Source organism: Xyrauchen texanus, chromosome 39, assembly GCF_025860055.1.
Source record: "Xyrauchen texanus isolate HMW12.3.18 chromosome 39, RBS_HiC_50CHRs, whole genome shotgun sequence".
Classification (NCBI taxonomy): domain Eukaryota; kingdom Metazoa; phylum Chordata; class Actinopteri; order Cypriniformes; family Catostomidae; genus Xyrauchen; species Xyrauchen texanus.
Window position 1 is genome coordinate 29,818,059 of NC_068314.1, and position 21,659 is coordinate 29,839,717.

The 21,659-nt window shown below is 39.7% G+C and overlaps 1 protein-coding gene across 1 annotated transcript in view; it reads left to right on the plus strand.

Annotated features, from left to right (window-relative positions):
* LOC127633006 (neurofascin-like) overlaps positions 1-21,659 on the plus strand; it is an 82,144-nt gene that overhangs the window by 33,633 nt on the left and 26,852 nt on the right. The window contains 18 exon segments of the mRNA XM_052111859.1: positions 649-819; positions 3,944-4,055; positions 4,182-4,366; positions 4,450-4,581; positions 4,871-5,014; positions 5,101-5,212; positions 5,307-5,473; positions 13,299-13,446; positions 14,795-14,925; positions 15,336-15,377; positions 15,525-15,626; positions 15,720-15,917; positions 17,790-17,860; positions 17,942-18,164; positions 19,018-19,133; positions 19,255-19,465; positions 19,623-19,742; positions 20,848-21,021. Of these exon segments, the coding sequence (XP_051967819.1) occupies positions 649-819; positions 3,944-4,055; positions 4,182-4,366; positions 4,450-4,581; positions 4,871-5,014; positions 5,101-5,212; positions 5,307-5,473; positions 13,299-13,446; positions 14,795-14,925; positions 15,336-15,377; positions 15,525-15,626; positions 15,720-15,917; positions 17,790-17,860; positions 17,942-18,164; positions 19,018-19,133; positions 19,255-19,465; positions 19,623-19,742; positions 20,848-21,021 (2,559 nt within the window).

Genomic DNA, 21,659 nt, shown 5'->3' on the forward strand with positions numbered 1-21,659 from the left:
AACACACTAACCAGCTTAAAACAGTAATTCTTGAATTTTTTTTTAAATGCTAGTGGTGCAAAAATAGTCTGTCTGTCAACCAACCACTTCGCAGTCCTCCAGCAACCACCCAGAACACCATAGCATCAGTTTAGTAGCAACCATTTAGCAATGCCCTGGAAACCACCTAGAAAACCATAGCAACCACCTATCAACCAGTCAAAATACCCTAGCAATGCACAAGCAACCACCCAGAACACCATAGTAACCATCTAGAAAACCAAAGATATGCCTGAGCAACCACTTAGAACACCATAGCAATCACTTAGCAACGATCTAGCAACCACTCAGAGCACAACAGTAACTGACAATTAGCAATCACTTAGTAATGTCCTGACAACCACCAGAAAACTATAGCAACCACATAGCAACCAGCCAGTATACCCTAGCAACTACCTAGCAATCACCCAGAACACCATATCAGCCACCTAGCAATGCCCAAGCTACCACCTAGCAATTAGCCAGAAAACTCTAGCAACAAATCTGACTGCTGTCTAACTGTAGGGCCCGTATTCAGTATATGTCAAACTTTTAAAACTTTCAAGGCTTTGTCAATGTAACATCAAAGTTTTTCTTGACATTTGATTGTCCTTTCTTCTCTCTCAATAGACATAATGCCTATAGCGCAGGACAAGCGGGTGTCAATGGGCTTGAATGGTGACCTGTTCTTCTCCAATGTTTTGGCCAAGGATGCCAGCACTGACTACAGCTGCAACGCTCGGTTCGAGTTCACGCACACCATTCAGCAGAAGAACCCTTTCACCCTTAAAGTGCTTACAAGTGAGTGGAGATTTCTGATGATTCAGGATCATTTTCCTCCATTGCCATATCTGAGCTGTGCTGCAGTGCAAGGTGTATGTGAATATTTCCATCTAGTGGTAAGGAGGTAAAACTGCATTATGTCAGAGGACATTTATCCGTGAAGGTTGTCTTCTTTTTGCATTTTATTTGCAGGCTACTTTTCATCCTTATTCGTACATTTGGATTCTGTTTGTTTATTGATCACAGGTTTACCAAAGTCAAGTATTCTTTGTCTGACACTTTCAATAAGACCCCAAAGGAATTAATTTGATCTAATCAACTTTCAAAATGCCTGCTATGGTTTGATGGACCATCCCCTTACCCCCTTCACAGACTGTCTTTGTTACAGGGCATCCATAGAGCAGACTACGAAGATCAGCTATGTAGTTAAAAAAACGTTTATGGTCTTTTAACTGCATTATCATCCCAACTGCATCTGAGTGTATTTGATATTTGCTGTATTTGCCTCTGTGTTGATGAAACGGCTACTTTATTTGCAGAGGAGCCTTATAATGACACCTTTCTGAACTCAACTGATCTGTATGGTGGTGAGTTTCACACACAGCAAGCCTATTACCTGTACGCGTTAGTAAAAACACTCTAACCGATATAGTGCTTCTGTTTCTAACCACACACATCTGAGGAAATGCATTAACTGTGTGTTGGATATATAATACACAAGCACAGATGTTGGCCTAACATAGCATTTATAGACAGTAGAATTTATCACTCAGTGCTTCGGTTGCGGGAGTCCTATTGCAAATATGTCCTATTGCAAATTTTTATGAATTGATCTTTAGGTAAAAACACATTTCATTGGTTGTGATCTGAAGGTCTGTCATAAAAATTATGTCAAAAAGGTAAAAAAAATCTTCTTTCTTTATCGTTTTTATGTAAAGCACTTTGATGAATTGCCATTGTCTATGAAATGAGCTTTATAAACTTGCCTTAATGACCCGTAAAACTATTTGCCCCCTTCCTGAGTTCTTCTGTTTTTGTGTATTTTTCATTCTAAATTGTTTTAGATCTTCACACGAGATATAACATAAAACAAAGATAAATGGAGTTAACACAAAATACAGTTTTCAATTTTTTTTTTTTTTTATTAAATCAATAATTTATTTATTAAATAAATTTTAATTATAATTTATTAAAAAAGCTTTCCAACACCAATATCACCCATATGAAAGCTAAGTCCCCCTTAAACTTAATAGCTGGTTGTGCCACCTTTAGCAGTAACAACTGCACTCAAATGCTTCAGATGACTGAAGATCAGACTTTCACAATGCTTTGGTGGAGTTTTGGCCCACTCTTCTTTGCAGAACTGCTTGAGTTCAGCCACATTGGAGGGTTTTCGAGCATGAACTGCCCGTTTAAGTTCCTGTCACAGCATCTCAATCGGGTTCAAGTCAGGACTTTGATTTGGCCACTACAAAACTTAAATTTAGCTTCTTTTGAGCCATTCAGAGGTGGACTTACTCCTATGCTTTGGATCATTGTCTTGCTGCATAATCCAGTAGCACTTGAGTTTAATCTATTGGACTGATGACCGGCCGTTCTCCTTTAGGATTTTGTGGTAGAGAGCAGAATGCATGTTTCCCTCAATCATTGCAAGTCGCCCTTACCTGAAGCTGCAAAGCATCCCCACACAATCACACTACCACCGTCATGTTTGACCATAGGTATGATGCTCTTTTAGTGGATTTCTGTGTTTGATTAATGCCAGCTTGAATGGGACCCCTGTTTTCCAAACAGTTCCTCTTTCCACTCATCAGTCCACAGAACATTCTCCCAAAAGGTTTGAGGATCATCAAGGTTTGTTTTGGCAAACTTCAGAGGAGCCTTATTGTTCTTCTGGATTAGCCTGTGGTTTTTGCCTCGCTACTCTTCCATGGATGGTATTTTTGCCCAGTGTCTTTCTGATAGTGGAGTCATGAACAGTGACCTTTATTGATGCGAGAGAGGCCTAGAGAGAGTCCTGCAGTTCCTTGGATGTAATCCCTATTTCAATCACCTTTTTCCTCATCATCATCATTATCATTTCTGGAATTTCTTTCAACCGTGGCATAGTGTGCTACTGGGTGAGACCTTTTTGCCAACTTCATGCTGCTGAGAAAGTTCCTAAATAGGTGTTGATTTAATTGAACAGGGTTGGCAGTAATCAGGCCTGGTATGTCTAGTCCAGCTGAACCCCAGTATGAATGCAGTTTCATAGATTTGGGGATTTACTCATACTTTTTCACACAAGCTCAGTTGGTACTGGATAACTTTTTTGCTTCAATAAATAACATGGGGATGGGGGCAAATATTTTTCCACAGCACTGATATATATATATATATATATATATATATATATATATATATTCCACTGAATATCCACCTATGACAATATAGTCAGGACCAGGGTTCTCTGACAGACACAAGCTTTGTAGGGACGTCCTGGTTCCTCACAGAAATGTAGTTCCATAGGCTCCATCAGGGCATTGTGGTGTCCCAATGACAGGGAACTGGCACCACTGTCACCACAGACACACGTGACACTGGTGTGGAACATGAGTTTCTGGCGTTGTCCTCCCACTTAATGTCACTAACAAAGGCTGTTGTCACTCCCTCTATATGAATACTGCTCGCAATTCTAATAGCTGCAGGCAGATCTAATCTTACCGCTAGATATACATTACAATAGGGACTAATTCTGCCATGCTCATCAAGTCTTTCTCAGGGTGTCTTCACATGTCACAGTTGTGTGATTCTTCTTTTATGCTTATGTTATGTATATGAATTTTAAATGATTGTACAGAAATAATGATGGAGTTGTTTTTTTTAGCTGTTATTTGTTTGAAATGACTTACTGTACATGTCCAGACCTCTTTTGTAACAAATGTACCTCTTTTGCTGGAAATGCAACATTTGGTTTAATTTGCGTGCTTTACAATGAAAGTAATTCTAGAATTAAGTAAAAAAAATTCATTTTCATTGTCTTCAAACAATAAATAACATATTGTGATTCAGAAAGTGTTTGTAATAGTTGTATGTAATAGTTTCTTATTCAAAGGATGTCTTTCTCAGTGCATGTTACCAAGTATCTCCTTTCTTTTCACAGCGCGTAATGTGCTAGAAACCCAGCCTAGGTTTCTGTCTCCAAAGGGGTCGTCCAGCTCCAAGATGGTCCTCAGAGGAGAACAGCTTCTTCTGGAGTGTATAGCAGCTGGAGTGTGAGTGTCTACAAAAACATAACATACTTTAGTATCAGTATGTGATTAAATGTTATGAGCTGATTTAATCAAATCATAAACCACATTAAAAATTGTCTCTCTTTTCTTTTTCATCTACTCAAATAGCCCAACCCCTACCATTAATTGGTTTAAAAGAGGAGGAGACCTGCCATTACAAAAAGTCAAGCTTGAGAATTTTAATAAGACATTACACATCCACAACGTGTCCGAAGAAGACTCTGGTGGCTACACCTGCATGGCCAGCAACAAGATTGGCAGTATTCAACACTCAGTTGAAGTTCAGGTCAAAGGTGAGCCAGAGAGGCGGTTGATGTGTATTGATTGGTACTATTTTTTGATCTTACTTTTGCTTCTTGCTTATTTCTGTGTACAGCTGCTCCTTATTGGCTAGATAAGCCCACCAATCTGGTGCTTGCCCCTGAAGAAAGTGGACGATTAGTGTGCCGTGCCAATGGGAACCCTAAACCAACTATCCAATGGCTGGTGAATGGGGAACCAATAGAGAGTGAGTCAATGGTTTCCTTTCATGTTGCAGAACTTGTGTTGCATGGTAAACGGGTGTTACAGCGGAAGTTAAGCTTAAAAATATCACAGTATGCCACAGTATTTTTTAAACAGTAGTATCGTAATATAGCAAATGTTTGACGAAAAACAGTACGTTTAGACACTACATTCATCCCATGCATCCAAACAACACAATGTCATGATACTTTAGCTGCTATCAGGCTTTAAGATATTATTAAGGTATAAATATAAAATTGTATTGCATTCTTTAATCTTTTGTTTAACTTTAGGTTCACTGCCAAACCCAAACCAGAACGTGCTTGGTGACACCATCCTGTTCAATTCGGTACAGATTGGCAGTAGCTCTGTCTACCAGTGCAACGCCTCCAACGAGCATGGCTACCTACTGGCCAATGCATTCGTCAACATCCTGGGTAGCAACTAATTCAATCAATCAAGTCATTCTGAATTCAGAGTGTTCAGACACAGTTTGTGAAATGTTGTTGTTGCATTTTCATAGACATGGCTCCACGGATACTAGGGCCAAAGAACCAGCTGATCAAAGTTATTGAAAACAACAGGACCTTCCTTGACTGCCCTTTCTTTGGTTCACCAATCCCTACACTGCGCTGGTGAGCTTGACTTTGATACATTGTTTTTGATACCGGCAAACAGAGATTAGATAAGAGAATTTAATTTAATTAATTTATGCCTGTGTATGCTCAGGTTTAAGAATGGCCTAGGCAGTGGTCTGGATGGTGGTCATTACAAGTTGTACCACAATGGTACTTTGGAGATCAAACAAGCTCAGCTAGAAGACCAGGGCACCTACACCTGTGTTGCCAGCAACATCCTGGGCCAAATGGAGAATCAGGTGCGCCTGGAGGTCAAAGGTACGACTTGCAGTTTAATATTAAACAGGTCTTTAAGGGATAGTTCACCCAAAAATGAAAATTCTCCCATTATTTACTCACCCTCATGATATCCCCGGTGTGTAACAGACAGTTAGCATAAACGTCATCCATACGACACCAGCTGTTAAATGAACGTCTTCTAAAACGATATGATCGCTTTTGCTGTAAAAAAGATAAATAGTAGTTAAAAGTAGTTCTTTTAACTCTATATCATGCTTCCGGTCAGCAGCGGTATGCACGTGTGACATAATTGCATTGGCATTTCTGCCAGTTCTGCACGCAAGAAATGAGACAAGTTCTTCACAGCCGGAAGAGCAGCTCTGTTTAAAAATGAGGAGGAAAGCTGTACTGTAGCTTGGTTGGTTTTGGTTTAGATCTGTATTTATCTATTTGTTTACTCACAATGGTGCATTTTGGTCTCAACCGAGTGGAGAACATGAGATTACGTTGATATAATGGCAATGTGAATACGTCACACCGCTTGGATTATAGGTAAAAAGTACCTAAATATTGATATTTTTTCAAACCTAAAGTGATTGTATCGCTTTAAAAGACATTAATGTAACTGCTGGGATCGTATCGTTGACATTTATGCTGTTTATCTGTTCTTTTTGGAGCTTCAAAGAGAAATCTCCATTCACTTGCATTTTAAGGACCTACTGAGATAAGACATTTTTCTATTTTTCTTCAAATATGTTCTGGTGAAGAAAGTAAGACATATACACCTGGGATATCATAAGGGTGAGAAATTAATGAGAGAATTTTTATTTTTGGGTGAACTATCCCTTTAATTAATCAATCAAACACTAAATATTAATTTCCGATACCTTGTGATCTTCATTTGAACAATACATTTTGCGCTATGCGACAAAAATGTCTGTAAATGTTTCGATTTGACGCACCAGTGATTGACTAGTATAGTGGCGAAGAGATCCTCAGTGCTGAGGACCTTCCACTTCATGTTGAGAGTAAATATTTGGTTTGACTCGTTCTTTGTAATGTGTACCCAAAGACCATGTCTACACAATCCATTTGTCATTGAATAATGACTCTTTTAATACCCTTTCTGTTATGTACAGTCAGTTGTTCAAAAACAACAAAAACAGATACATTTAATCGTAATCACACATAGCACAGATGCAGTAAAGAAGCCATGACTCCTCTTGTTAATGTGTGCTCAAGCAAAAAACACTGCTTGATGCTCACTGAACTGACAGTATTCTTAAAGAGACAGTACCGTTTTAGCACATTTTCTATATATCAAGCGCAAATAGTACAAATTCTACATGTAAAAAAATTTAACATGTAACTTATATATATATATATATATATATGGACTTTTGCACAGTACTGTATATGCAATAGAGTATATGCAATTTCAAGACATATTTATTGATGGAATACATGCAACAATATTATAATTTTTCCCAATATTCAATATTTTCATCACGTATTAGAAGGCCCTCCCCTATAATTAACAGCAGTAGCTGAGAGACTATTTCTTTCATTTGTAAGCAAAATGGACATTATACATTAACTGAAATTGTTACGTTCCACGCATTGTTCTGTGCACGTTAGTGTACTTTGCACATGTTGGTTGTTGCAACTGGTGGCCGGCGGCCTCCAATTAGTTCTCAAGCGCCGCCTTAACAATGACTGACGTTCGACTCAGCCAATCACAGCAACCTGCGAGCAGAGAGAGGGAGCTAGAGACAGAGAGAAGACAATGAGCACAACAACCAACATGTGCAAAGTACACTAACGTGCACAGAACAATGCGTGGAACGTAACACTTCCCCCCTTTAGAACCAACTATATGGGATAGATCAAACATATAGTTGTTCAAACAGTTATCAAATGCCGCAATAAGCAACTCTAGATAGTGCGTCAGCTATCACATTTTTGACGCCTTTCTTGTGGTTGATTACCAGATTGTAACCCTGTACAATTAGAGACCAGCGCATCAAACGTTGATTCTGATTATACATACGCGACAGAAAAACTAAAAGGTTATGATCGGTAAAAACAGTGACTGGAGTATTACTCGATCCTACATACACGTCAAAATATTGGAGGGCCATTAAAAGTGCTAGTGCTTCCTTCTCGATCGTCGAATAATTCAACTGACGTCTATTGAAATTCCGCGAAAAATAACAGGTAGGATGATCAATGCCATCTTTACCTTCCTGAATTAAAACCGCTCCAGCACCAACGGCACTGGCATCCACATCGAGTTTAAAAGCAGAATCACAGTCGGGTGCGGCTAAAACAGGTGCATTACACAGAAGAACTTTGATTGAGTGAAAAGCATGCTGACATTCATCAGACCATAGAAACTTTCGGGACGGACTAAGAAGTGAAGTCAGCGGGTGCGCAATAGTCGAAAGGTTTTTGCAAAAGCCACGATAGTAGCCAGCCATCCCTAAAAATCGACGGAGTTCACGTCGGGTGGCTGGAGCAGGAAAATCTGCTATGGCAATAACTTTTGCTTCTACTGGGCGCACTTGACCTTGACCAACTTCCTTTCCAAGATAGGTAATAGTAGCTTGACCAAATTCACATTTAGCTAGGTTTAAAGTCAACGACGCTTTCTCAAGACGCTCAAAAACAGTTCGCAATAACGACACATGTTCTAACCAATCAGTAGAATACACTACTAGGTCGTCTAAATATGCGTTACACTTTTGCACCCCAGCCAGCACAATATTGACGAGTCGCTGAAAAGTGGCTGGTGCGTTACGCATCCCGAAAGCCATCACGGAGTACTGGAGGAAACTATCAGGTGTTACAAATGCCGAAATGTCAGAGGCACGAGCCGTAAGAGGAACTTGCCAGTAACCTTTTAACAAATCTAACTTACTGACATAACGAGCAGAACCAAGGTTGTCAACACAGTCTTCCATGTGCGGCAATGGAAAACAATCCGGCACAGTTACGGCATTTACTTTCCGATAGTCAGTACAGAATCTCGCAGTACCATCAGCTTTCGGCACCAGTAAGCACGGAGAACTCCAGGAACTACAACTGGATTGAGCAAGTCCATGCTCTAACAGATACTCAACCTCTTTCCGCATAAGATCTCTTTTACGCTGCATTCACGCGATCACGGCGTGTTGTTTGATCGGAGCAGCCTCACCCACGTTAATATCGTGCTCTAACACTGTAGTGCAAGAAGGTACATCATTAAACAAAGCAGGGAAATCATCAATCAACTGCATAATATCACACCCTTGTTGTTCAGATAAATGAGATACACGACATGCAAAATCAGTCAATAACTCAGAGTTCTTAAGTCGGGCACACTGTTGATGAGTATGACGCTAAGATTATCCCATCATCCTCCGGATCAGCAATCTCGACAGCAACACAAGCGACTAACACAAGAGATGACTCAGGAACGGTGATTTCAGGTGAAACATTCTGGACAGCTTCTCTGTTGTGAAAAGTCTTTAACATGTTTACATGACACACACGAGTCTTCCTTCTTCTATCAGGAGTTCCGATAACGTAATCTGTATTACTAATTTTTCTTACCACCTCGTATGGTCCAGAAAATCGTGCTGACAAAGCCGACCCTACTATAGGCAGCAACACCAGCACCTGATCGCCCTTGTTAAAGGTACGCTGTACAGATTTACGATCGCAATGATGCTTCATTTTTTCCTGAGCAACTTCAAGTGACTCTTTGGCCACCGAACATGCTTTGTGCAAGCGTTCACGGAACTTACTCACATAGTCGATCACATTCACTTTAGGTGTAGACTCGAAAGACAACAGATTCTCCTTGAGCATTTTCAAGGGTCCTCTGACAGTGTGTCCAAATACTAATTCAATAGGACTGAATCCAAGACTTTCCTGAACTGCTTCTCTGATCGCAAACAAAAGTAATGGTACACCCTCATCCCATTCCTTACCCGTGTCCATACAATACTTTCTGAGCATTGCCTTCAGCGTTTGGTGGAAACGCTCGAGCACCCCCTGGCTTTCAGCGTGATAAGCACTTGCGACCCTGTGGGAGATATTTAAACTGGACAACACTTGAGAAAAAATCCTCGAAAGAAAATTAGTGCCTTGATCTGTCTGCACAATTTTTGGTAAGCCAAACGTAGAAAAACATTTCACAAGTGCTCTAGTTACAACAGCCGCTGTAATCTTCCTCAATGGAATTGCCTCCGGAAATCTGGTTGCAGTACACATTACCGTCAGTAAAAACTGATTACCGGTCTTAGACTTAGGCAAAGGGCCGACACTATCGACGATAACATGCTCAAACGGTTCTCCCATCACTGGAATAGGTACGAGAGGAGCACACGGGATTACTTGATTCGGTTTACCAGTAATCTGGCATATACGGCAGGTGCGACAAAATTGTGTGACGTCAGCCTTTAATCTCGGCCAAAAGAAATGCCTCAGAATGCCGTGATACGTTTTCTTTATTCCTAGATGTCCTGATAAGTCGTGATCATGAGCTAAAGATAAAATGTGTTGTCGGTAACAAGAAGGAACCACAATCTGATACACACTACTCCATTCAGCATCATCTGAAATACTGGAGCACCACTTACGCATCAATAAATCATTCTCAATGTAATATGCCGCTTTTCTTTCTTGAGCTTTCTCTGGGAGAACAGCAGCAGCAAAACACTTCTGAAGACTTTTATCCTCCTTCTGGGCAGAAATAATCCTCTCGCGCGTCACACGCAACTTTACCCCCGTGGTACTCAGCAAAGGGGATCTCTCAACAGTCTTACTCTCATCAGATAAAACATCATTGATAAAACTAGATGCCATAAAAGATGTAGCCAAGTCACCAACAGTATTTATCTCCTGAGCCTGAGATCGCGTAACCACACAAACTGGAAAAGTCTCAGGATAAGACCTCGACAGTTCATCAGGCTGATCTGACACAACTGGATTGTCAAAAACTTCCAGCAAAGGCATGAATTTCCCACCGGCTAGATCATTGCCAAGGATAAATTGTACCCCACTCACAGGCAAACGCTCACGAACGGCTACCTTCACAAAGCCCGTGCACGGTTCTGATTCCAAGTGAATCTGATGCAACGGAACTTGAACAAGACCCATCTCTATGCCCTGTACTAACACATTACTGCCACAGGAAGTTTGGTCAGACAACGGGAGTACCTCTGCACTAATAAAAGACTGCATTGCCCCAGTATCACGCAGCATTTTGACTCTTATCTGCGCCTCCGACTTTCCCGTAATGGACACTAACCCTTCTAGTAGAAAAGGTGCATAACTAGAATCAGGTTTGTCACTACGCTCGACCGTAACAGAGTCAACCAGTTTAACAAAACCAGTGCTCTTAAGTACAGAACTCGACTGTTTTCGCCTCAACACAACACAATCAGCGATTAAATGGCCAGATTTGTGGCAATAAAAACATTCTCGATTTTTTTTGACCTAGAATTAACTAGTTTCGGTCGTAACGAGCTGCTCTGATTCTCGTGAGAAGACATAGCTCTCTCAGAACGCGCAGGAGTGAACACATTTTTATGCGTCAATGTAAATTCATCTGCAAGAACAGAGGCTTGAGATAAAGACGTCACTTTTTGCTCATTTAAATAAACAACAACACGCTCAGATACACAGTTCTTAAATTCTTCTAAAAGAATTAATTCTCGCATGTTTTTAAAATCATTTACCTTACTCGATGTGCACCACTTATCAAACAAGATGCCTTTTTCCCTCGCAAATTCAACAAATGACTGATTGGAACTTTTCTTATGACACCTAAACTGTTGTCTGTAAGCTTCTGGCACTAGCTCATATGCACGCAAAATTGCAAGTTTCACTACCTCATAATTCACGCTATCCTCTAAGGACAACGTAGCGCAAACATCTTGAGCCTTGCCGGTTAACTTGCACTGTAACAGCAAAGGCCAAACCTCTTTAGGCCAGTGGAGTGTGGAAGCAATTCGCTCAAATATGCTAAAATATGAATCAACTTCTGTTTCCCGAAACTGCGGCACAAGAGAAATATGTCTATTGACCTCAAAATTAGTTCCCACCGAACCAGGCCCTGCTGAAGCATCAGCGGCCTGTAAGGGTTGCACAACTGGAACAGGTGTCACTTTGGCTGCATTCAATTCAAGTTCACGCAGCTTAATCTGCGTCTCCGCCTCGATTTCGAGTCTGCGGACTTCAAGTCGAAACTCCATATCTGTTCGACGGACTTCTGCCCATTCACGTGTCTCCATCTGGAGTCGCGCTATGCGAACCTTCAGTCGCGCATCACCTCCTGTAGACTCGTCTGAGTCCGGTGAAAAAGGATCGAAGGGCGGCAAAACGCCGTTGACTTCAGAACCCTCCATCTCAGCCGTCTCGCTCTGCTCCTCCTCATCAGGACGACTGTCAGCACCAGGGAAGACTTTCTCACCACCTACAGGCAACACTAAAACACCCAGTTCCACCAACCTTTGGGACACAGTAGACCTAATCTCTTTTTTAAGCCGCTGCTTCGAAACAGCAATCTGAAAATGAGCAGCGTTACGCAGCAAATCATCTTTCCTACATTTATCTAACTGCTCCACTGTAGGTGCACTCACAAAGGTGTCTAAATCAAAATCAGCCATACTTGCTCCCGTAGCTAAAGTATTAGAGCACACACACTGCCTCGTACAACCCTAATCTCTTCAACAACAAAAAAAACTGAACATGGATATTCCCCCATCCACCCCAGCAGTAATCAATATCTTGGGAAAAAGATAATATTTATTAAATATCCCGGATGAGCCCCCATTTAATGTTACGAACCTTAAAAAGGTCTAGGGCAGATACCGCAACATTTATATATTGACGTACTGCTGAAGGTGAGATGTGATGGAAAAATACATGACAGGCTCTTATTGAAGGAAAAGATGAACTGGACTTTATTTACATCAAGCCGAAGCCAATGAATCCAGTCAAAGAAACAACAATAAAGTGTGCTATGTACAAAATATATAGGTGAACAAATAAATAATAAATGAGAAAAGAACGAAAGCGGCGCCAAAGGAAAGAACAAAATATAACAAAACAATCCCTCTAATCTAAACCTGATCTAACCAAAGAAAAAGGTAGAAAATAAACCGGGAACTTCGGTGCACACGGCAACCTAGTTAAACTACCTAATAAAACAAAAATACAGAGGTTGGCGCTCACGTCTTACCTGGTGTGTCTAGACAGTCATTTGCTACGGGTGCAGTGTATATCGCAATATACTGACCTGCGTTCTCTTCCCACAATATCCGTTGTTAAACGAGATCTCAAGCAAATGAAAAGATAGACATACACATCAAAACTAAACTCACATAACATGTCTAGTAGCCTACTAAAAGTACAAAGAACAAAACACATAGCACACCACTCAAGTCACAGGCAGAGCCATACACATAGGCTACTCATTTCGCTACAGAGAGACAGCATGAATGAACGCGCCATCCTTTTAAAACCAGCCGGCGGCCTCCAATTAGTTCTCAAGCGCCGCCTTAACAATGACTGACGTTCGACTCAGCCAATCACAGCAACCTGCGAGCAGAGAGAGGGAGCTAGAGACAGAGAGAAGAAAATGAGCACAACAACCAACATGTGCAAAGTACACTAACGTGCACAGAACAATGCGTGGAACGTAACAAAATATACCCAAACGAATCCAAATTGAATCAGAATGGAATCAAGAGCTTGTGAATCTGAATCTAATAGAATCTGGAAATCTGTATCTGTATTCCCAGTCCTTTTATATTAGTGTGAACCTGTGTAGACCCTGATATCTGATATGTATGCATGTTGTGCTTCTTTTCAGAGCCCACAAGAATAGTGCGGGCCCCGGAGCATGTCACAGAACCCAGAGGCAGCACGGTTCGCTTTGAATGTCGAGTTAAAAATGATCCATCGCTCCCTGCTACAGTCACATGGCTGAAAGATGACGAGCCTCTAACCTTCAGCTGGATGTAATACAACGTAACTCTATACTTAATTTAACAATAATTAAATCAAACAGCATCATTCTGCTCTGTTTTCAAATTTACAAGGATAAATTCTTACCCTGGCCACATTTGGCAATCACTTCACTTTAAGTAGGGTGACCATAAGTCCTCTTTTTCCTGGACATGTCCTCTTTTTCGGACCTTAAAAAAGCATCTGACCGGGATTTCAAAATTTGCAAAAATGTCCGGGATTCGGCTTTAGTTGCATTATGATGTACATCTGGTCTAATACTTTATTGTGTGTGCGTGCATGTTTGCATTGCTTTAACACCTCTTTGTAAGTCCCGCCTTCTCACACACCCATTGTTTGATTATAAGAGGCTTGCAGCAACTATTGGCCAATTTCCTGCCTGTCAATCTCACCGCGAACGCACAAAACGCTGCTGTGTTCGGCATCAAACAGTTGCTTGACAGTAGCAGCAAATGACAGCTGAGTGGAAACAATGCCCAAACGAAAGTGCAAATTTACAGAAGATTTGCGCAAAAAAATTCCCATGCTTTTGTCCAGGTCGAGATCCGTGGGAAGCAGAATGTATTACATGTAAAGCTGACACTTATGTGTCAGTTGCTAATAAAGGTGCAAGTGATTTAGAAGAACCCATTAGCTCTGTGATGCATAAAGGGTCAGCAAAAGGTGAAAGTTCATCAGGTAAATTAACAGACTACTTTTTGCGACCAGGTAAAATTGTTGGCCATTGTTGGCCATTCAAAATAATTGTAATTTTTAATGAATGTACACTCATGGCATCATATATTTTATGTTAGTACACGGACATTCAAAAGAATGTTGGAAAGTTGTATTTATTTATATGTATTTATGTTATGCTAATAGAGTGTCTTTTTCACTTTATTAAAGTTTGCATTCATAGTAACACTCTTTTGAACCCTATTATTCCACCCTACCCCCACCAAAAAAAAAAAAGGTAAACCAGTTTATGGTCACCCTACTTTAAGTTCGATGAGTGGTTGACTCTGGGGCACGATGGGACAAAGGTGCCTGAGGTTGTTCCTGGCAGGCTACTCAGCCTTACAGGCTCCATATGGTTAGGCTTAGGGATGGGGGCGGGGTTTGGACATCTGCTGCCTGGCAGGAACAAATCCAGGCACCTTTGCACAATGGGCCTAGTTGGTTGCAGTTGGTTTTAGGGGGAAAGACATACTCATTCTAGTGAGCATTTCACTGGAAAAATGTGGATACACATGTGAACTAGTGCAATATGAGTCATAAATATTTGTTAAGTCTGTTTTAGCTGAAAATGTATATTAAAATCTGCATGACCTGTACCTGATGTCTGATGTCTTGATGTTTTAGTGGCCGGTTGAAAAAGGATGATCAAACCTTGACTATTCTCAATATTAATCCAGACGATGGGGGCACATACACATGCACTTGGAAAACAGAAATAGATGAAGACTCTGCTTCAGCTCATCTTACAGTTATAGGTACATACACATACATACACTTACTATACAGTCTGATAAACTGCTTTTGTCAATGTTTTCAGTTCCATTTTTATGGATGTATTTTTTTCTTCATGTTGCTTATGACTAGTAACTGACTCATATCATAATAGTTACTAAATAGATATGGACATGTGGGTCAGTAACATGTGACATATCTGGCCTGTATTTAACTGCCCTAAACAATTTTGCAACTTGTAGTTCTGTCCCTTTTACTTTTCAAATTAACACTACAACACTTTCAGTTATGAAAATATAGGATCCTAAATAGTTTGCTTAAAGATTACTACTGATGCATGGCTCCTTCTTTAGCTTTAGTGTTTGTCTTGTATTATATTTATTTACTAATAACCCTAACACTTTACCTCTGACCTTTGACCTTTACCTCATAGAGGATGACATCTCGTCTGCCTCAAATCGTAGTGCCTCTGCAGGTAACATTTCTAGGACAGTTATTTCTAAAATCCTATCAAAGCATCTAACAATCAATCTTTTTTTATTTTGATTGTTTACTTCTGAAATGAAGAACAGCTAGTGTTGTTTAAGTTAACATGGCTGATTAGCTTGTTATCCTTCTACAGGTCGACCCGACCCCCCTCAGGATCTTGAGCTTTCTGACCCGTCAGCTCGCAGTGTCAGACTCACCTGGGTACCTGGGAATGAAAACAACAGCCCTGTTACACGTAAGACCAATAACACAAACTGATACTTGACCTCATTCAAACACCCACTTTTAATAGGTAATTCACTCACTCTGTCTCCCTACATTACAACAGATTTCCTAGTACAATTTGAAGAGGACAGGTGGGAGCCGGGGAAGTGGCAGAACCTGTCAATACATGATGGGAACCTAAACTCAGTTAACCTGCAGCTGTCACCCTTTGTTAACTACCAGTTCAGAGTCATTGCAATCAATGCTGTGGGCCAGAGTCAACCCAGCCACCCCTCTGCACGATATCAGACCAGTGGAGCTCGTAAGTAATCATTTATATAGAATGCTAAGATGAGAACTACTGATCGAAATAAATTTTTGCTTGAGGCGATTGCATGCGGAGGTGTTCCACGACAGACTTTATAACGTGCACTGAAGTGGAGCCGGTGGACTTTTTGGTGCCCCCATAGGGTAAGATGGCGCCCCCCCCCCCCAGGGGTTTGGTGCCCTATACAGACTGAATCATCAGTGGCGGTACTGTACTGACATATCCAGTAGACTGTGTGATTCGGCAGCGTTCAAAACTTTTAATGCTGTTAACTCTGCTAAACTATATCATTAAAACTAAAACTAGAATATATAAAAAGGAAATAGAAATGTGTTCACAAAATAAAAATTAAACTGAAACCCTTCCTCTCTGTACATGCCACACAACTGCTCATTCAGTCACTTGTCATAACTAGACTGGACTACTGTAACGCTCCCATTGCAGGCCTTCCTGCATGTGCTATTAGACCTCTCCAAATGATCCAGAATGCAGCAGCATGTCTGGTCTTTAATGAACCTAAGAGAGCATGTTACACCACTCTTTGTCTCTCTCCACTGGCTGCCGGTTCATGCACGTACTAAATTCAAGGCCCTGGTGCTGGCATATAAAACAGTCACTGGGTCTGCTCCAGCATACCTAAAAACATTTATGCAGAGCTACGTTCCCACCAGAAGCCTGCGGTCGGCTAAGGAACGTCGCCTTGTCATACCAAAATGAATAAATGTAAATGTAAAACTAACTAAAACTAACATTTATAGCAAATCTGAAACCGGTATTAAAATAAAACTAATTTGAAAATGCAAAACTGTAATAACATTGTGCGCAACATTAAGCTCCAATAAGAGGGTATTAGAGATTTTACATTAAATACAGTATAATGTATATATAAATACTATCATTCAATACTGAAAATTTGTTTTTAAAATGAGTTTTTACTTTTTTTAAGTAAAAATTACTGATTTCGATTTAACATTAATTTGGTGTGATTAAATGAATATAAAAAATAATGTGTTAAAATGTATGCAATTAATCATTAAAATGGAACGTTATTATAAGGATTGTCTTATCAAGTTTTAAGTACCACCTATATATTTTTACGAGTCCCACTCAGAAGGGGGCAGTAAGCACTGAACAGCCAACATACAGCTATACAGGCAACAAACCACACTTACTGACAGTAGACAGTGCAAAATGAGGACAAATTCTGCCGTCTCTGGAGTTTTTCCAAGTTTCAATCACGTTTAACTTGACACCACGTCCTAAAACACTGTGTTTATGATGCTATGCATACCAAGTGCGACACCCCAAAGATTTTCTGTCTGACACATATGTACATAGACCTTAGAAAATACCTTAACATAAGTCTAACCCAGACAGACTGACAAATTAAATAGCAAAAAAGATTGCCGTAGTAGGCCAATTGATAAGCTTACGTTCAATGATATGGAAATAAACAACACTATATTGCTATATTGTACTTTTCAATGCTGTACATGTCTTCCACAATGATGTAATGTGTTTTAATTATCTGAATTATCACAAGGCTATTTGGTATATATTAATATTTATAATAATTTTAATATAATCATTGATAATTATGTAATCATATTGAATAATCTTCATTTTGAGGCCTTTTCTGCAAATATTGATATGTGATTAATTCAAATAATTAATCCGCATATAATGTAATTAATTTGATAAACATTTTTTTAGCATTATTTCACCCAAATATTTGTTTGTGCTGTGAATTTTGATGCATATTTGAGTACTGTGACGTTAGCTTAGCAATAGGAATGTGAGGCAGATCTCTAGGTTTTGGAACAGAGCTATAGTTCAAATGTACTAACTTGTGATGCTGTATTTCAGCACCTGATATTGTCCCAAGTGGTCTAAAGGGCTGGGGAAGTAAAAAAAACAATATGGAGATCACATGGCAGGTAAAAAAAACAAACATGTTGTAAAACCTTGGAAAAGTAGAGCGATGTGACTCTAAGCTGATGAATCTGAACGCTACACAGGCCCTGCAGAACACAGAAAGGAATGGGCCAAACCTGCAATATGTGCTCTTCTGGAGAATACAAGACTCTGAGGATGAGTGGAACAACATAACCACCACCAGAGCTAAGCATGTTGTCCATAAAACAGACATCTATGTCCCTTTTGAGATCAAAATACAAGCCATCAATGACTTTGGACATGGTCCGGAGTCAAACATAGTCATCGGTTATTCTGGGGAAGACAGTAAGTAAACATTTTGGCTCTGTGGAATACTTGATTGTGACTGGTCAGTTGTAGCACTCTGCTGTAAAATATTTGTATATAATGACCGTTAAAGTGTATTATAGAACACTGTCATAGACTAAAAATTTCATACATGGTTGTGCTAGTTTCATTCATTGTCTCTCATTGCACTCCATGGTCTCTTTCTTCTCTTACATGGTACTCTTATTTTGACTAAGGCTGTCGATTGAACTTGTTAATTCAGAGCAAATAATTCTATAAAAATAATGTGTTAAAAAAAATCTGCAATTAATCACAACTATGCAATTAAAATATTTTTTTACCACCATGTTTTTGCAAGTCTCACTCAGCAGAGGGTAGTAAGCACAGCTCCAGCTGTAGCGTCAACAGGCAGCTGTACAGACAGCAAACCGACATCTGGTTAAAGACAGCTGGGCAAAGCGAAGTGCAGGGGTCCCTGGTGTTTTTTAAAGTTTCCAACTTCATTTAACTTGACACACTGTCCTAAAAATGCGGCATTTATGACTAGAGACACCTAAAACCAGTGAAATGCAACACAATCACTTTGAGGTGCTCCAAAAATGTGTAGGCTACAGATAAATGCAAGAACGTCTCCTGTGAGAACATCTCTTAAATCTACCACAAACAGATTGATAAACTTAATTACAAAACGGATTGCTGTGGACTTGTGTGACACAAGACTCTTTTTTGTGTTGTGATCCTAAATCACCCTGTCAGGTTTATTTTGGAATTGCACATTTTTGTCTTACATTAACCAAACCACACATTTTTCATCTAAGTTATGCATCTTCACTGTTTTTATTTACACCGACACTATTTGTTTCATTCTCAGAACCGTCCGCTGCACCAACAGAACTTAAGGTGTCAAAAATCAACAGCACCAAAGTAAATGTTCACTGGACCAGTGTTGACCCCAGAACTGTGAACGGAGAGTTTAGGGAGTACAAGGTGAGTGGCACCACATCTTCATCTTTTTCTTCTGTTGAAAGGCAATACTGACAACATTTACAAGAAATTGTTTCTGGTCTGATAACAAAACTAACTAGCATGTCTTTCATCAAAATTCCAGTTGTACTACTGGCGCGAGGCAAGCCTGATAAAGGGCCTAAAAGTGAATAAAACAAAGCTGCATAAAGGATTTTTCACAACAGCAGGCCATCCATCTGGTATCCTGACAGAACTCTCTCCATATAGCAAATACAAAATGTACATGGTTGTGGCTAATAGAGAATATGAGGGACCACAAAGCAACACTGTGGAGTTTCAGACCAAGGAGGGAGGTAGGAGTCACCATACTCTGTGTGCATCACATTGTACAGTTTTCACCTGCTTCAGTGACTTTTGGAGTATTTTATTACTGTTATTTAAACTTTTAGCTATGATTAGATATCTACTATATGGTGCAAAGTATAAATAGCTTTCAAAATCTCTTCATAGAACCAGGGGCTCCAAAGTACTTAAAGATTCAGAGACACACAGATGTGGTTCACCTGAAGTGGGACAAGCCTCTCGAGCCAAATGGTATCATAATTGGATACACACTCCAGTACCACACAGGTGAGTGCATCTTACACCAAAGGAAACTTCAGACACGTGCATAACAAGTGCACTGAATAAGTCATTTGACACACTTAATGGAATAGTTCACCCCAAAATGATTCTCATCTACTCTTCCTCATGGCATCGCAGATGTGTTTGACTTTCTTCTTTCACAAACAAGATTTTTAGAAGAATATCTCAACCATGTAGGTCCATACAATGCATGTGAATGGTGACCAGAAATGTAAAGCTCCAAAAAAAACTAATAAAAGCAGTATAAAAGAAATCCATATGACTCTAGTGGTTAAATGCATGTCTTCTGAAGTGATCTAAAATGATTTAGGTAAGAGCAGATCAAATTGTGACCCCATTTTACCATTGTAGTCTCTAGACAAGATCATGATTTCAAGCTTGATTACACTTCCTAGTGCTTGACGCATGCAGAGAGCACAAGGTGGCGCTAGGAATTGTAATCGAGCTTGAAAATATGATCGGCAGTGAGACCGCTAATGTCAACATCTATAGTGAAATAGGAGTTTATTACAGTCTTATCAGTTTATTATTATATTTTGGTCTGTTCTCACCCAAAACCATTTGGATCTCTACAGAAGACATGGATTTATATACTGGAGTCATATGGATTACTTTTATGCTGCCTTTATTTGCTAATTGGAGCTTAAAAGTTCTGGTCACTATACACTTGCATTGTGAGGACCAACTGAGCTGAGATATTCTTCTAAAAAATCTAAATTTTCACACATCTGGGATGGCATGAGGGTGAGTAAATTATGTATTTTTGGGTGAATTATTCTTAACACTTACAAACAAATGTCATTGGAGTGGTATTTATTATAAAGATGTTATAAAGCACACTTATCAACAATGGCTAAGAAAAGTAAAGTTCTAAGAAAAGCTCTAGTGTAATTTGTTTGCAACTGCCACTTAGTTTTAATATTATATTTTCATTAGCCACTGTGAACATACAAAGTACATTTTTCAGGGTTGAAATGACCCCAAAGTAACTAAATTAGAAATAACCATCTCAAACCTTTCATTAGTTGACAGATTCTGTTGTTATTATTTGTCAGAATTTCTCCATTCTGTTCTGCTTATACTGCTCTAGTGAATGGGACTCAGGCGGGGGAGAGGAGGGTCCAGAGTTTTCCACCCAACTTGACAGAGTACATCATGAAGGTGCCTCACCGTTTCACACGCTACAAGTTCTACCTAGCAGCTCGCACGCAGGTCGGGGCAGGAGAGGTATACGCTGTGGAGTCGCCACATTTTGCAAATGAAGGTTAGTGAACAAAGGTCTTCTTGTTCTATGTGTGTTCTTGCGTGAACTGGTAGTAAATCTGAGAGCAGAATCATTGTATGTTCTTGTCTGTGCTCCATCCTGTTGTTCTCTTTCCTTCTTAATCTGGCCTGATAATATTTTCTGTCTCATTCACACTGTTTTTTTCCTGATGCTCTGTGTTTCCTACAGGGGTATGAATCTACAGTACCATGGCAACATAAATCCTAATTTATGTTAAAGGAATAGTTCACCCAAAAAAACATAAAAATAATAATAATTCTGTCATAAGGTATGACCTTCTTTCATCTGCAGAACAAGAACTGGGATGTTTAATGAGCATACAATACAATTGTATTAATAGTGACTTACTTTAACGCTTAAAAAAGGACCCAAAAATATTATAAAAGTAGTCCGGTGGCTTGTGTTATCTCACAAGAACATGCGTTGCTTAGTGTTCATTTTAAGCTCTCGCATAATCATGCATGACACTGTGAGAGTCAAGATTAATAACTGAAAATTGACTTAAATTCCAAGTTGTTTCCCACCAAATCCTATCATATGTCTTCAGAGCACTTGGAATATTATGCACACAATATTCAATATATAATATATATATATATATAATCTTCTTTTGTGTA